The sequence below is a fragment of the Vulpes vulpes genome, chromosome 9 (assembly GCF_048418805.1).
Source record: "Vulpes vulpes isolate BD-2025 chromosome 9, VulVul3, whole genome shotgun sequence".
NCBI classification, from domain to species: domain Eukaryota; kingdom Metazoa; phylum Chordata; class Mammalia; order Carnivora; family Canidae; genus Vulpes; species Vulpes vulpes.
In genome coordinates, this window is record NC_132788.1 from 43,208,457 (window position 1) to 43,225,037 (window position 16,581).

The following is a 16,581-nucleotide window of genomic DNA, read 5'->3' on the forward strand; positions in this document are numbered from 1 at the left end:
GCAGGGAGAGTAGCAGGTACAAGGCCCTGAGAGTAAAGGTTGCCTGTGTGTGTTTGTTATACTGCAAGGAAATTAGCAGAGCTGGATCTGAGTAAGTGATACAGTAATGAAGATGGGTCAGGAAAATAATGAGGAGGGGGCTGGACCAAGTAGAGTCCTAGAGGTCGTTGTAAAATAGTCTGGCTTTTGCTATGACGGAAATGGAGAGGGAGTGATATAATCTGATTTGCATGTTAAAAGGATCACTGTGGCTCCTGTGTTGAAAGTATATGTAATGGGCAAAACCTGATGTAGGGGGGCTAGTTGGAAGGCAATTAGAGGATTCCATGAGGAGCAAATAGTGGCTTAGGTGATGGGACATAGTTGGATTATCTATCTATTTTGAAAGTAGAGGCAAAAAGGATTTATTGAAAGACTGGGATACGTTGTAGAAGAGAGAGGAGTCAAGAATGATGACCAGATTTTTGGCTTGAATAATTGGAAGAGTGGAGTTGCCAGTTACTAAAATGAGAAAGACTTTGGAAAGAGAAAGATTTTGGTGGGGGGATGGTCAGGCTAGGACCAGTCAAGCTTGAGATAGGTATCTAATACTCAAAGGTATATGAAATAAGTGGTCGGAGCAGCCCGGTGGCTCAGCGGTTTAGTGCAGCCTTCAGCCGGGGGTGTGATCTGGAGACCAGAATCGAGTCCCACATCGGGCTCCCTGCGTGGAGCCTGCTTCTCCCTCTGCCTGTATCTCTGCCTCTCTCTCTCTCTCTCTCTCTCTCTCTCATGAATAAATAAATAAATTTTTTTTTTTTTTTTTTTTTAAAGAAAGAAATAAGTGGTCGGATCTATGTGTCTGGTATTAGATTGAGAATGAGGTTAGAGAGTTTGGGAGTCATCAGCATGTAAATAATTGAACCATGAGAGTGGATGAGCTTACCTAGAAATATTGATAGTGATCCAGGGATTAAGCCCTGTTACACTCCCACATTAAGAAATTGAAGAGATGAAGTGAAACTAGGAAAGGAGTGAGAGAAGAAGTGGACAGTGAGGTAGACGTAAACCCAGAAAGAGGAGAGTATTTTGTTCTGGAAGTAAAATGAAAAAAATATTTAAGGAGGAAATTATTTACCTTCAACTCAAGGAGAATGAGGATTCAACTCACCATTGGCTGGAGTGTTGTGGGCATCACTGAGAACCTTGAGGAGAAGAGTTTCAGTAAAGTATTAGGTAAAAACTTGGTTGGAGTTAGTGATAGAAAACCGGAGAGGAGAAACTGAGAAATACAGATGTGAGGTGGTACCTGGAGGAGGAAATTTTTAAGTTGGGAAAAATAACACGTTTGTTGGTTGTATCCAGTGGAGAGGGAAAAATAGAAAGTGTCACGGAATTTCTGGAGAGCTATCTCTGAAGCAGACAATGGGCTCTGTTTAACAATGAGAGGGCTTGATTTTAGGGGGTTTGACAGCTTATCCAAATAGACTACATAATTTACTCATTAACTAGCTCAGAACAAAGTTGTAGAATGGTAAATATGGCAAAGAGAGAAATCTTTCTAGAAGAAAACTATTTTCCCCTCTTCCAATGTATTATATTTCAGTAGAGTTCTTTAACTATGGACTGCTGTAATAAAGAAGTCCCTGTCCTTGGGCCATAGATTTTGGCTATTAAAGTTAGAGGTATTACTTGCATTTTTAGTTTTGGAACATTTTTTTTTTTTTCAAGTGTTGAGGAAAATATAATATAACCAAGGATTTTAAGTTTATACTTTACAGATGTAAAAAAAAATTTAAAGTAATTATTGCTCTTATTTTTAGAAAGTGTTCTAATCAGTAAGAGCCCTGTGTATATTTTATGAAGTAGATTGGTTTAGACCAGGAGTCAGCAAACCCTATATGATACCCACAAGCTAAAAACAATATGTTTTTAAATAGGCAAAAATGAAAATTCTATTTTATAATACATGAAGGTTATATGAATTTCATATTTCAGTGTCCATAAAAATATTTTCTTGGAATAAAGCCATATGGAATCATTTTTGCATTCTCTTTGGATGCTTTTGTATTATAATGGCAGACTTAAGTAGTAATGCTGGAGACCTTGACTAGCTCACAAAGCCCGAAATATTTATCTGGTCTTTTACAGGTAGAGTTTACTGATCTTTGGTCTGTGAGACCTTTGACTCAATTTGTTCATTTCTCTTAAGTTTTATTATAAAATTTGAAGCTCATTGAACATTCTTTCACTTACCAAATTGCAAAGAACCACAATGGAAACTCCTCTTCATCAGAAGTTTCTTGATTTGAAAAAAGCACTAAGATTGCGATTCTGCTTCTGAATTAATAAATTGAAACTCAAGTTTTTTAAAACTCTAGGGAGTTTTATCTCATTTTTTATTATTACATTATTTAGTCTTTTATTGGAATATTTAGTTTTTTTTAAACACGAATTTTATAAGGCTCTGAAGTTATTAGTGTTAAGTCATCAAAGAAAACACTCATTTTCTTGGTTTTCATTTGTAAAATAAATGTAAGTTAACTTTTGTACATATTTTTATACTTTGTTTTTAGTCATACCTTATAGCTGATTTTCCAAATATAAGGTAATGTACAATGTTTTCCTTTTTCTGTTTTATAGGAATAAAAACGGGAATGTATTTAAGCTGCTCAAAGACAGTGAAAGAGACAGCATTAGATTTTTTTCAGCCTTAGATTTTAAATGCTCTTGCATGGTTGGGCTAGATGGAAAAATTAGTACTCTATGAATTATCGTTTTATGACTTTACTTTTTTCGAAGACAGGCTAACAATTTCTAGTTACCAAAATGGCATATGTTCATTATAAATACAAAGTAGTAGCTAAAGTCAAGGTATAAAGAGAAAAATCTGAAAGCATTAATTTATAAAAGGGAAAATCAAGTCAAGGACAAATTGTATTTTAAATTGTCTCTATGACTGGAGCACAAATCATAGATAGAAAAGTCTGTTAAGACATTTTCAAATAATATAGGGGGAAACCATCTAGGCCACTAAATTTTGCAGCCCCAAGGGCCCTTTTATTTATTGTTTTTAATTCAGGGTACTGATAAGATGTGCACACCATGATCTTGACTCTGCTTGAGATAAAGATTTTTTATTTTTTTGTTTTTTAAAAAAATTTTAATTGTAAAAGAAACTGAAATTTGCCATCTTAATCATTTTTTTAAGTGTATAATTCAGGAGTGTTAGATGTATTCACGTTATTATACAGCAGATCTCTTGAACTTTCTCGTATTGAAAAACTCAAATTCTGTACCCATTGAATAACAGCTTTCTTTTCTATCCTTTGAAAACTACCATTCTGCGTTTGGTCTTTATGAATTTGACTACTCTAGGTACTTCATATAAGTGGAATTATACCATATCTGTCTTTTTATGACTGACTTATTTTACTTAGCATTAGGTCCTCAATATTTTTGCATTTTGTAGCCTATAACCAGATTTCCTTACTTTTTAAGACTGACTTATATTTTGTTGTATGTATATACACATTTTTTTATTCATTTGTCCATTCATGGATATTTGGGTAGCTTCTACCTATAGGCTATTGTGAATAATGCTGCAATGGGTATGGGTGTGCAAATACCTTTTTGAGGTCCTGCTTTCGTTTTGGTTTTTTTTTTTTTTTTAATATATACCTGTCTGTGACTATGAGTACAAAATTATTGCTGTTTTAAAATGTTCTCTATTTTCTGACATGGTAGGATTTAGGAAATAATCTCAAGGTATAAAGTTGAGGGTCAAGTTGTTAGTTGATGGTGAGTGTACTACTAGTTGGTAACAGTGAGAAGAATCCAGAACTTATCCTGTAAACTAAAGAATTTCCTAAGTACAATATTATGAATATAGTGTTCACTTGTATAGAAGAAGCTTTACTTTAAGAAAGGATTTAGCACATTTCAGTATCTGTTGCTCAAAACATACTAACTAAAAAAACTTAATGGCTTGACTTCATTATTCTGTGGGTTGCCCAGGTAGTTCTTAACACTTCACCTGTTGTTGGCTGGGAAACCTAAAATGTCCACATAGCTACCAACTTGGAACACAGCCCTACCAGTCAGCCAGGATCCCAGTTATTTTCCATGACAGTCTCTCCATGAGGCTAATTGGGTTCCTCACCGTATGATGGATGAGGTTTCTTTAAGGAGTGTTCCCGAAGGAAGGCTCCAAAAGGACTAGCCCAGTGAGTCCATGCTTATCAGGCTTCCATGTGCATCATGCTTGCTAACATCACATCAAAGCTGGTCACATGGCTAAGCCCCAAGTGATGCAGTTGGGGGTTAACTCTACCAAGACATGGATAGCAGGAGGGGTAGTTCTCTAGTTCATTAGAGGCCACCAGGGTAGCAGTTGCCATTGCCATGCTTGTATAGAAGAAGGCATTATTTTAAATGAAGACACATAGTATGTAGATTTCTTGAGTTTGTCTTTTAAAATATTTTCCTAGTTTCCAATTTGGGGAAAATTGGTTATTTTGGTGATTTGTCTACACTTTTGATATTTGGCTGAAATCGTGTTGATAATGAGATTTGAGGAAGTTGTTAAAATTCAGCCAGTTTGCCTCTAAGTCCAGTAAGGATATAAAAATTGTTATGTAGATGTGCTCTCAGATTAATATTCAATTTTTAAATTAAGAAACATGGAAATTACAAATGCACATTTCTTTATTTGAAATATTTTCCCCCAAAAAATGAAAATATTTTTCCAGTTTTTAATGTTATGCAGTGTACCTGTCCCAAAAAGAATAGCACCTATCACAGAATGTTTCCTTAAATTGTTGAGATTTGTAAGTTCACTCAACGTTAGGTTTTTTACTAAAGCAGAGGTACGTATGTTTTCTTTGTTAGCTACTTTAGTGTAGATCAGATTAAACCCTTGATTGTTCAAATTAACTAGGGCAAATTTTGCTTTAGGGAGCCAAAATTTTGATTAAATTTTGTTTATTCCCTAGTTCATTTAATTTTAGGTTGGTAAAATTGTATTGATGCTAAAATTTTCTATTTTTTATGACATAGATACTAATATAAAACGTAAGCTTATTTGAATTTATAGTTTATCATTTTATTTTTTTTTTCTAGTGCATCTATCCTTTGGGCTCTAAATCACTTAATAACTTAATTTCTCCTGATTTGGAAGATTGTCACACTCCAAATAAGCCTCAAAAAAGAAAGTTCTTGGAAACCAAGTATAAAGATGCATCACTTTTAGCAAATGCCAAAAAGACTAAAAATCATATCGTTACTGATGGTGAACAAGTTTTGAACAGCAAAGATAATGGAGAAGCATATGATAAAACCTCATCTCACTTACCTGATTTACCACACAGTGGTCCACAGAATCCAGTTAGGACAGCTGATTCCTTGGAACAGACTGAGATTTTGGAGGCTGATACTATTGATTTGGCTGCGGAAGGATATCCTTCTACAGTTGATGTTTCTGGAACTGGAGGGATTTCTCCTCAAAATGAAGGATGCATGTCTGAACTGGAAATGCCATTGGAGAGCAAATGTACATCACTTTGCCAGTCTTTATGTGTCCAATGGAAAAATGCTAATGCTCTCTGTTGGTTAGATTGTATTCTGTCAGCCTTGGTACACTTGGAAGGGTTAAAAAACACTGCGACTGACCTGTGCCCTAATGAGGACTCTGTGTTCTGGCAGTTGTTTACGAAGTATAATCAAGCTAATAAGCTTCTGCACACCAATCAATTGGATGGAATTAAAGGTTAGTAATAATAATTTATCTTTTATATTTAAAGAAGTTAAAGTTCAGTTTTGTCTCATAACAATTGGAGAACATACAGCTACAAATCGCTCCCTATTCCACAACTCTCCAAGAATCTCTATTCACAATAAAGGATATATATAATTTTTTTCAATAGGATTCCCATGAATCCACCTCCCAACCCAAAAGAATTAAAATATTTCCAGTAACTTAATCTACCTGTGTGGTCTTCTCCATCCCATTCTCATCTCCCCTCCAAAGATAATTATTAACCAGAAATGTGTTATATCATTTCTTCTTTTTTGAAATATTTTGTTTTACCATATGTGTTGTTAAACAACATATTGCCTGCTTTACTTTGTTTTTAATTTTATAAGAATGTTGTACAGTATGTTTTCTGGGACCTTTTTCTTTTTTTGAGATTGTATGTATTTATTCACGAGAGACACAAGGGAGAGAGGTAGAGACAAAGGCAGAGGGAGAAGGCAGCGGGACTCCATCCCAGGACCCCGGAGTCATGACCTGAGCCAAAGGCTCAACCACTGAGCCACATAGGTGTCCCTGGGACCTTTTTTTTTTTTCTCTTTTAAGATTTATTTATTTGACAGAGAGAGTGTACAAACAGGGACAACAGAGGGAGAAGGAAGAAGGAGTCTCCCTGCTCAGCAAGCCAATGCAGGCCTTGATGCCAGGACCCCAGGATCATGACCTGAGCTGAAGGCAGATGCTTAACCAACTGAGCCACTTAGGCGCCCCCTTTTTTTCCTTTTTATAAATACTTATTTATGAAACTGCTTGAATTGGTAGTTCCTTATTTTTCATTGCTCTAGATAACCATTTTGTAATAAATTAGTATATTTATTCATTCATCTGTCATTGAGTTGTTTGCCATTATAAATAGTGCTTCCAGAACTATTCTTGGGCTCAAGTAGAGTGTCTCTTGGGTATACCACAGTAATAGAATCAAAGCATAGGCTCTGGGGCATCTGGGTGGCTCATTCAGTTAAGCGTCTGACTTGATTTCAACTCAGGTTTTGGTCTCAGGGTTGTGGAATTGAGCCCCATGGACCTGGACAGAGGTCTCAAGCATAATATGCTTTAGATTTTCTCTCTCTCCTTCTCCCCCCAGCTTATGTTAGTGTGTGCATGTGTGCTCTCTCTTAGATTAATAAATAAAATCTTAAATCATTGGCTTTAAGTTCAGATTTACAAGATAATGGCAAATTGTTGTCCAAACTGGTTGTACCAATCAATATTCCCATTAGCAATGTGTAAGAGATCTTCCTGATCCATATATTCTCCCTTGGTTATTTTCACACTTGGAGAATTTTGCTATTTGAATGATGCAGAATGGTTTGTGGTCTTGATTTGCCTTTCCCAAATTTTATTTTATTTTATTTACATGTTTATTTTAATTACAGTTAACATAATGTTATATTAGTTTCAAGTGTATACAGTGCAGTGCTTCAGCAGTTCATACATCACCTGGTACTCATCACAGATGTACTCTTTAGTTCCCTCACCTCTTTACCCCCACCCCAACTCTCTGCCTTTCTTAAATTTTAAAGAGGTTGGATAGCTCTTCAAGTGTAGAATTGATAATGTTTCCTCTCTTGTGCAATGCCTGTTTGTGTCTTATCCTGACTTGTTTTATTGTCATGTACTTGAGCTGCTATGTCTTTGTTGCTATCTTTGTGTCAGATATGTGTTGCTAAATCTCCCAATTTGTATCTTACATTTTTATTTTTATAAAGATATCTTTTGATGTACAGAAATTGTTAATCTTTTGTAGCTAGTAATACTTCTGACATTTAAAAGGAGTCTTTTCCAAAATTAGAAAGTCATTCAGCTCTATTTGCACTGGAAAGTCATAAAGTTTTGTTGCTGACCTTGAATTTTAATTCACCTAAAGTTAATTTTTGTGTATGATAATGATCCCTTCCCCTCCCCCCCCATTGCCTAGCCAGTCTTTCCATCTCCACTTTTTTCCTCAACTGATCTGCCAAGCCACATTTGTTACATAGCCTTCCATATATGTGTGTAGCTGTTCATTAACTCTAAACATTTGTTTTCTTGGTTACTTTATCTATCCTAGTGTCAATACCACACTATTTTAATTACCAGGGTTATTGATGTCTTGCTGTCTGATAGTAGAAGAATCCTCACCTTTATTCAATTTGTCTTTGGTTGTGCAGTGTTTTATGTAAATCTTGTACATTGGTTCCCCATTGTTGACCATTTTTCTGTCCCTGCACTGATGCCACACTATTTTAATTGTGGCTTTTTAGGTCTTGCTATCTAGTAGGGCAAGAATCCTTACCTTTATTCAACATGATTTGGGTTGTGCATTTATATATAAATCCTATATGTTGTTTTCCCATTATTGACCATTCTGGGTACTTATTATTTTTGCAATTATAAATAAAGACTGTGACAAATAATTCATATCCTTTGGATCCATTGCTGGTTATATCCTAGAAGAGATAATAAAATTTAAATATAAAAAGTCTTTCTGAATGGCTTTCCAGAAGGGTTGTATCAACATATAATTCCATTTTCATATGTGGAAGAAAACATCCCAGAGCACTCAGATCACCTTTGAATATGGACCTTTTTAAAGTTATAATTTTGTTGGATAAGAAATACTCTGTTTGAGTTTGAGATTAAATTTTTTGCAAGTTTTAAAATTCAGTTTTTCGCAAGAATTTTTGCTTTTGCCTTTTCTTCTGTGTATTTCTGTTCTCTATAATTACAGGAACCTCAATACTGAATTAGGTAACAGTTCAGTCGATGATTACAGAAGAGCATATTTCTTGTTCAAATTTTGACTTGAATATTGAATTAATTTTAATTATATTTTTTATAAAGCATAGCCACTTTATTTTTTGTTTCTTTTTTTATTGAACCATAATTAACATACAGTGTTGTATTAGTCTTGGGTGTACAATGAAATGATTCAGCAGTTCTCTACCTTAGTGAGTATGCTCTTAATTTTCTTTATTTCACCATGTTGTATGTTCAGTTATATTAATTTTTTGCAGAATAATTGTAGTTTTGTAACTTGGTTGTAATTGCATTTGTTTAAGTTGTCTTTGGATTGAAGCTTACAGTTTTCTCCTTTTTTGACATGGTCAAATAATTCTGGTTAATGCTTACTTCTTGTTATAGGAGAATACAGATAGTTTCATAGTAAAACAGATCAACAGAGTATGATCAGGCTATATGAATTATTTGTAATAGATTTTGGTGAAATCTTTTGTAGCTTAAGAATAATTAGAGTTAGGGCAGCCTGGGTGGCTCAGCTGTTTAGCACCACCTTCAGCCCAGGGTGTGGTCCTGGAGACCTGGGAAGGAGTCCCACATTGGGCTCCCTGCATGGAGCCTGCTTCTCCCTCTGCCTGTCTCTGCCTCTCTGTCTCTGTCTCTCTCATGAATAAATAATAACATCTTTTTTTAAAAAAAAGAATAATTGGAGTCAGATTTATATGGGGGCTGGTTTTCTGGCACAATTAATTATGTTTTGAGGACTTTAATCCTAAAGAAATGAACAAAAACATGGATAAATATGTGCCTAGAAAATGTTTATCATGGTAATATTTATAATAGTGAGAAAAGAAACAACCTAAATGTCTAGTAGTAGGATAAGGGTTAATAAAAACTGTGGTTTAGTTGGGAGTGTAATAACTAACCCACAAAGTTTTTAATGACGCAAATTCATGTGAGGTAATAAAAGTTATACAAAGAAATAAATGGGTAGATGTTGTCTCTAAAATGAGTAATAATCACATGTAAAGACATAGCTTCATTTATTTCAGGGATAGGTAGAATATCTGAATATGTAGCTCTTTTACTAGGCCTGTGGCTATTTGGATGAGAAAGGCTTTCACTGAGATTTACTCAAGCCCTGATTCTGGCTCATGCATTTGGAATTATTTGAATTAATTTTAATTATATTTTTGATACTGGGCTGAGGGAATATTAAGGCAATATATGGTATAGCGCAGAGAGGAATGAGAATTAAGGAAATTTTGTGTTTTCCATTTTGTCTCTGCAAAATTTATTGACTGTGATGAACTTACATTCTTGGTAATGTTTTAATTTTCTGTGGAAAGATATAGATTGATAAGTTAATAATATGTACTTCATTTTTAGATGGAGATTGTGAAAAACTTACTTCAGAAATATTTGCAAAGATAGAAGCCTGTCTAAATGAAGTCAGAGATGAAATTTTCATTAGGCTTCAGCCTCAGCTTAGATGCACCTTAGGTAAGTAATTTGTAAAATTTAACTGTATTACTCATCTACCATGAAGAAGTACTTACGTTATAAGAAAATATAATACTGTTTTATTACTTTGGGTAATTAGATTATTGGGAGAGAGCATCTGTGTGGTTTCTTGGGTGGCTCAGCTGGTTATGCGTCTGCCTTCAGTATAAATCATGATCTCCAGGTCCTGGGATCAAGCCCCATGTCAGGCTCCCTGCTCAGCAGGGTTTCTGCTTCTCCCTCTTCCTCTGCTAGTGCTCTCTAGGTCTCTCTCTCTCAAATGAATAATAATAATAGAGAATATAGAGAACAGTTCTGTTACCAAAAAAGTTTTCTTCAGGCTCCTTCAGCCTCTGTTCTTACCCCTAACCACTGATCTGTTGGGTGTATATTCATTTAAAATGAGCCTTTTCCCTAAGATTACCAGAGTATAGACCAGGGCTCCCGTGGTGCCTTTTGCAGGTATCCTTTCCCTCCTGGAATGACCTGATATGTTTTATTCAGGGTCCCTACTCCAGTTCCCATTTAAATTAAACAGTGATTTCTCCCCAGGTCTGAATCAGCACTCTTCTTAGCCCTTATAATTTTATTTGGGACATGGTTGCATCTTGCTCCACTGCGGCTTTGGGCCTGGTTTTCTATGTAACAGAGAAGGAATTTTTAAATTATTATTTTTTCCAATCATAGCGATTGGGCAAGCATACAGCTCTTCTAATACAATAGAATTCCTCTCTTGTTTGTGTTCATACTACTCATTCAGTAGTTAATAGGTGCTATGTTAGAGCAGAAGATCTTACTAGTGAAATGTAATCTTTGCTTTGGAGTACATTTTAAAAACCTATATTGTATGTGTTCTCATTCTGAATGTTAACATGTACTTTCAAGTTCTAAACAGAGGAGTAGAGTCTACTGATTCTGAGTGTTGGTTAAATTTTTAAGATCTGTCATTGTATCATTTTGATTATTGTTTTTAAAAAGTACATTATAAACCATCTTTTCTGTTCCCCCTTCCTGTAATTAAGAAATAAAATATTACAAATACATGTGAAGCCCCCTTTGTTCTTCCTTACCTCCCCACAAAGGCAACTGCTCTCTTCAATTTGGTTTTTTCTTTCTAATGTCTAATTTTTTTAAAGGAAAAATATACTGTTGTGATTTGTGCTTATTTATGTAATTTTAAAGAGTAATTTAGTTTTTGAGATAATGTATGCCAGTGTAGGGATATACAGACCGTAGAACAGAATAGAGTACAGATGTAAACCCTCTCCTTTTGCTTATTACCTCATATCATGTGACAGAGGTGGTGATGCAGGTAAGTGGGGAAAGGAAAAGCTGTCTAGCAAATGGTGATGGGACAGTTGGTTCCTGAGAAGGGGGAAATTAGATCCCTACTTGACACTGTAATCAGAAGAAACTTCAGCCTATTTAAAGACATAAACATGGAAAAGCAGAATTATAGAACTTAGGGAAAAAATATGGGTGAATATTATACCACTTAGTGGAGAAGCGTTTCTTAAATAAGTTATATAAAATAGTGGTAGATATGATCACATTGAAGTTTGAAACCTTTGGGTAAAGATAGAACAAAGAGATAATATCCTGGCTATCTTGTAAAGAATTCTGTGCATTGCTTTAAAAAAAGAAAATTGTTAGAAAATTGGCCAGAAAACGTTAGTGAGCAATTACCAGAAGGGAAAACTTGACTAGACAGCAGAGAGTCACTGAAAGATTTGTATCATGGCAAATGATGGTATTTTAGGGAAATATGCAAACTAGTAGTTGGGTAGGCATTGGGATGAAGATACTATAGGCAAAGAAACCACTTAACTAATTGCAGCAGGAGGTTATAAAAATTGAAATTAATTGGTATTTTCTCTAGTGGATGCTTTATGCTTAATACCCATAAAATTTGTAAACAAAGGAAAAATAATTAGGATCCATTTAGGAGCTAGATAAATTCCTTAAAATCTGTAGGCATATAACTTATTTAACAGTGTATTCTGAGCTCTTTTATTTTATTTTTTTTCATATTTTGATTCACTGAGAATTATATGTCTTTTTAGACCTGAAGATCCTATGTTGTCATTATGAAGTAGATTATTTACTTTTCAATTCATATTTAGAGTAAGATTTAAATGCTAGTAACTATTACAAACTCCTGCTATATTAAGTGCTGTTTTAACAGTTTGCGTGTGTTGTTGCTGTGTGTGTTCCTGTTTAGGAGACTGATTTGTATTTATTTCTATATATAAAAAATATTTTGATTTTCATTTTTGTACAAAAGTAGTGGTGGAAGAGTCGCTACAAAGGTGATTGTTAAAATAACTATTGGTATTTATAGAGCATGCTTAGGCAGTAACACCTCCTGCTCTGTTGTTGAGTCCTGCCAAGGTGACTCCTCCTGGCCGTGTTCCAGGCTACTGTCACTCCAGGCTAGGGGGAGAGCTGGACCATGGAAATGATAGTGTCCCAGGGGAGGCAGCGGAGGGAAGGACTCCGATTCTTTCTAGGGTTGAATCAGTAGAGTGGCAGCTAAGCTCCCCTGGGGACAGGAAGGTGAGAAATAAATTGGAAAACAAGAGTAGAATGTAAATCATATTTAAAATGCCTGTTGAGGGATCCCTGGGTGGCTCAGCAGTTGAGCACCTGCCTTTGGCCCAGGGCGTGATCCTGGAGACCCGAGATCGAGTCCCACGTCAGGCTCCCTGCATGGAGCCTGCTTCTCCTTCTGCCTGTGTCTCTGCAACCCCCCCACCCTCGTGTCTGTCATGAATAAATAAAAATAAAATCTTTAAAAAAATAAAAAATAAAATGTCTGTTGATCTCAAAACTGGAAGACTGGATTGATTCACAGTTCAGTTTTTTTTTTTTTTTTAATGACACCAGAATTCAGCTCTTCTCTAGTCTTAAAGTCATTGAACTTTATTTATTTATTTTTTTTAGAGAGAGAGAGAAAGTTATTTATTAGAGAGCAGGGAGAGGGGCAGAGGAAGAGACTCTCAAGCAGACTCAGAGTGCCCTACATGAGGCTCTGTCTCATAGCCTGAGATCACAACAGTCAAAATCAAGAGCTGATGCTCAACCAGCTGAACCACCCAGATGCCCCTAATTTCAATTATTAAAAGATGAGCCTAAAAGATTTTAGGAAGAGTGGTAGATGAGCAGTGGGGAGATTTGAGGCAGGCCCTTTAACCCTGTGTATCATGTTCTCTCCACATGCAGAACAAGAGAGTTGGACTAGAAATGGCTTTTTTTTTTTTTTTAAGATTTTTTTTATTTATTCATGAGAGACAGGGGGGGTGGGCAGAGACACAGGCAGAGGGAGAAGCAGGCTCCATGCAGGGAACCCGACGTGGGATTCGATCCTGGAACTCCAGGATCACGCCCTGAGCTGAAAGACGCTCCACTGCTGAGCTACCCAGGCGTCCCTAGAAATGTTTTTTTAATGGTTTTGTCCACTCTGACACTATTCTGCAGTGTTAAACTGGATAGATATATTGTTTTTAGTATTTGTGATGAACCGTTTGTATAGTTTTGTTTTGTTTTTATAATCCTATATTACAATTTTGTCTTATACTCTAGGGCTGTTCAAGCTCTGAGGATTTTTTTTTTTTTTCCGGAGAAAAACTTTAAAGTAGATCTGAGGAGATTTTTTTAGGTCTTTTCTGTCTTGAGTGGCTCAGTCAGTTACGTGTATGATTCTTGATTTCAGCTCACATCATCCTCAGGGTCATGAGATTGAGTCCTGCGTCAGGCTCCATGCTCAGTGGGAGTCTACTTGAGATTCTCTCTCCCTCTCCCTCTGCCCTTCTCCATGTGCCTGTGCTCTCTCTTAAAAAAACCTTTTTTTCTTAAAAACTCCCCCTTGCCCAACTGTGTATAACTTACTCTGTCATATATTTTCGCATATATTTGTACCGTGAATATAGTGAGAAAAGATAAGTTAATTTTGTTTTACTTCTTTGAGTTAATTATGAGCAATAATTTTCCCTTTCTTTTTAAAGGTGATATGGAAAGTCCCGTGTTTGCACTTCCCCTGCTCTTAAAAATGGAACCCCTCATTGAAAAGCTCTTCATGTATTCTTTCTCATGGAATTTTGATTGTTCACAATGTGGACACAAGTATCAAAATAGGTTAGTCTTTCTCTCTTTTTTAAATGGACATATTTTTTAAAAATGGTTCCGAGTAATAAAATTTGAATAAAACTTGCTTCCATTCATAGTACTTCTCTCACCGTGATTCCTTCTGCGCTCCGTAAAATTCCTTCCATATCTTGAAGTCTCCTCACCATAAAGATTAAAAGGAAAAATTTGATCCCCAGAAACTACAGTTTACTTGCTTCTTTAAACTGGAAGAATAAAAAACCATGGTTTGCCTAGATGACTAATTAGTAAGAGTTTTTTCTTAAGTTTTGCAGTGGAAGGGAGGACAATGGGAAGAGTAGTACATTCCTCTCACAGCTCCCCCTCTAGATTCTCTGCTGAGTTAGAATACTTCTTAGAATTATTTGAAATGATAGGTTTTGTTTATTTCTCTGTTAGCAACTAGGGTTTTTGTTTGGTTACATTTTTATCATGGTAGAAACTGATTTTAGGCTTCCAGAATCTGGCAATAGTCCTGAGAGGTTACTTTGGCTCTCCTAGTCCTCCATGAGACCAGCCACCGGCAGAATCCTCTTGCATGTGAGCTGTCTCAGCCTACTTTCTCCTTCTCTCATGCCTTTAGGTGAGGATTAGAGGGATCATGATTGACACACAGTCATTAATGTTCTGAGATTGGGACTTGGGAAGAACTGTGTGAGAAGAAAGCGGCAGTGGATTTCTTTTGTTTCCATACACTGACCATATAATAAGAGGAGAGTATGTTTTGGAAGAGGAGTCAGAGAAAGTTTTCATTGCACAGAGAAAGTTGCTGGCTGGCAGTTAAAAAGATTACCAAACTGATTCTGTTGGTCATTTATTCAAATTACTATAATAGAGATAATTCTTTCAGTCCTTTCCTCTTTTCTTACCTACTAGCAAATTAGAAAATTTAGAGCCTCTTAAAATTATTAAATAAAAATGTAAGTGGAAACTATTGCTTAGATATTATCTAAATTGAGATTATTTTTGGTATGCAGGTAACAGAACCAGAAAACTTTTTACCACTTAGCTCAAAATGACTAGAAGAGAGTAAGAATAAGCATTTCACTCATACCTAGGACTTAAATAATTTTTTATGAGTATAAGAACGAGTCTTTCCTGGTCTTGTGTCACTGATTCATATCAGATCACTGATCTTTTCCTCATCTGATGAGTGTGGAAAGACAAATGTGAACCTTGAAAAGGGGTTAAATATATACCTAAGGCCCAGAGTGACACACTACTAAGTGACAAAATTCAGGCTTAGGTTTCCTGGCCTCAGACTTTCCTGCTGACTGTGGTATATTCCTTAATCACCACCTGGATTTTAAATAATATAAACAAATTTGATGATTAAAAGCAGCTTAATTACAGCTTTTTCAGAATCCACATCTGAGTTGTTTGACAGCTTTTCATTGAGTATATTTTGTGTGCCAGGAACTCAACAGAAAAATAATCTGTATCCTGGCCAAAGTTAGTGAGATAACAGATAAACACGTAATTGAACGTCAGTGACTTAGTAATTATTTTTGATCTTTTGGATGCAAAATGTTAAGTGCATTTTGGAGGTGTATGAAAAAAACTGAGGGCTCAAGGGAAGGAAACTACTGGCAATTGGGTTTGCTGCTGTTTGTTTGTTAATTCTTCTGTTCTAAAAACAGTTAAAGAGGAAAAGCTAAAATGAAGTGGCATTTCATTAAATACATCTTAGTATATCATAGTTTAAATCTGTTTCCACTAAATCTGATGGGAGAATATCCAGCAAACTCATGGTTTTATGCTGCTGTTTTTAGGCCCAGTTTAAGATTTTACTTTATTTACAAAGTATATTTTGGAGGCAGTTAAAAACGTGTTTGGAGTCAGACTCCCTATATTCAAATCTCAGGTCTGTCATTTGTCATCAAATGATATACGCTCTATATTTCACTTTGCTTGTCTGTAAAATGGAGAGAATAGTACCTGCCACCTAGGGTTGTTTGGGAGATGAGTGCTTAGCACAGCACAGTACCCTGCTTTGCATGTAGTAAGTGCTCAAAAATGTTCGCTGTCATGTGGTGCAATTAACATTTATTTGCTGAGACAAATTCCTGTTTATAGATCAAAAAATAGGAGCCTTTACTCAGTCATCATCTCTGAGAACCAAGAATTTGGTATAAATAAGTCATTCCATTTTAGTGATAACATTATGCCCCTTTGCTTTTAAAATGTTAGCTTCCCTGAGAACTGGTATATTTGTAGCAGTCTGTGCTTATGTCACTTATGATTGATCAGTGTTTGTTATTATATAGAAAAAAAGCTAGTGTCTCTTTGGTAATTAATTGCTCTTTTAAAGGTATTTTTATTAAAGGGAATCCAGTTGAGATGTAGTGTACATCTTTAAATACCATCTTTCTAGGTGCCTGTTGCTGTCAACTATTTAGGCTAAAGTGCAATTTTAAAACTTCTGT

The 16,581-nt window shown here is 35.6% G+C and overlaps 1 protein-coding gene across 7 annotated transcripts in view; it reads left to right on the forward strand.

Annotated features, from left to right (window-relative positions):
• The window catches only part of USPL1 (ubiquitin specific peptidase like 1), a 32,932-nt gene that overhangs the window by 5,950 nt on the left and 10,401 nt on the right, over positions 1–16,581 (forward strand). For all 7 annotated transcript variants that reach the window (XM_025996740.2, XM_025996742.2, XM_025996743.2 and 4 more), the window contains 3 exons: positions 5,101–5,746; positions 9,899–10,012; positions 14,017–14,146. In XM_025996740.2, coding sequence (XP_025852525.1) covers positions 5,101–5,746; positions 9,899–10,012; positions 14,017–14,146 — 890 coding nt within the window. The remainder of the gene's footprint in view (positions 1–5,100; positions 5,747–9,898; positions 10,013–14,016; positions 14,147–16,581) is intronic.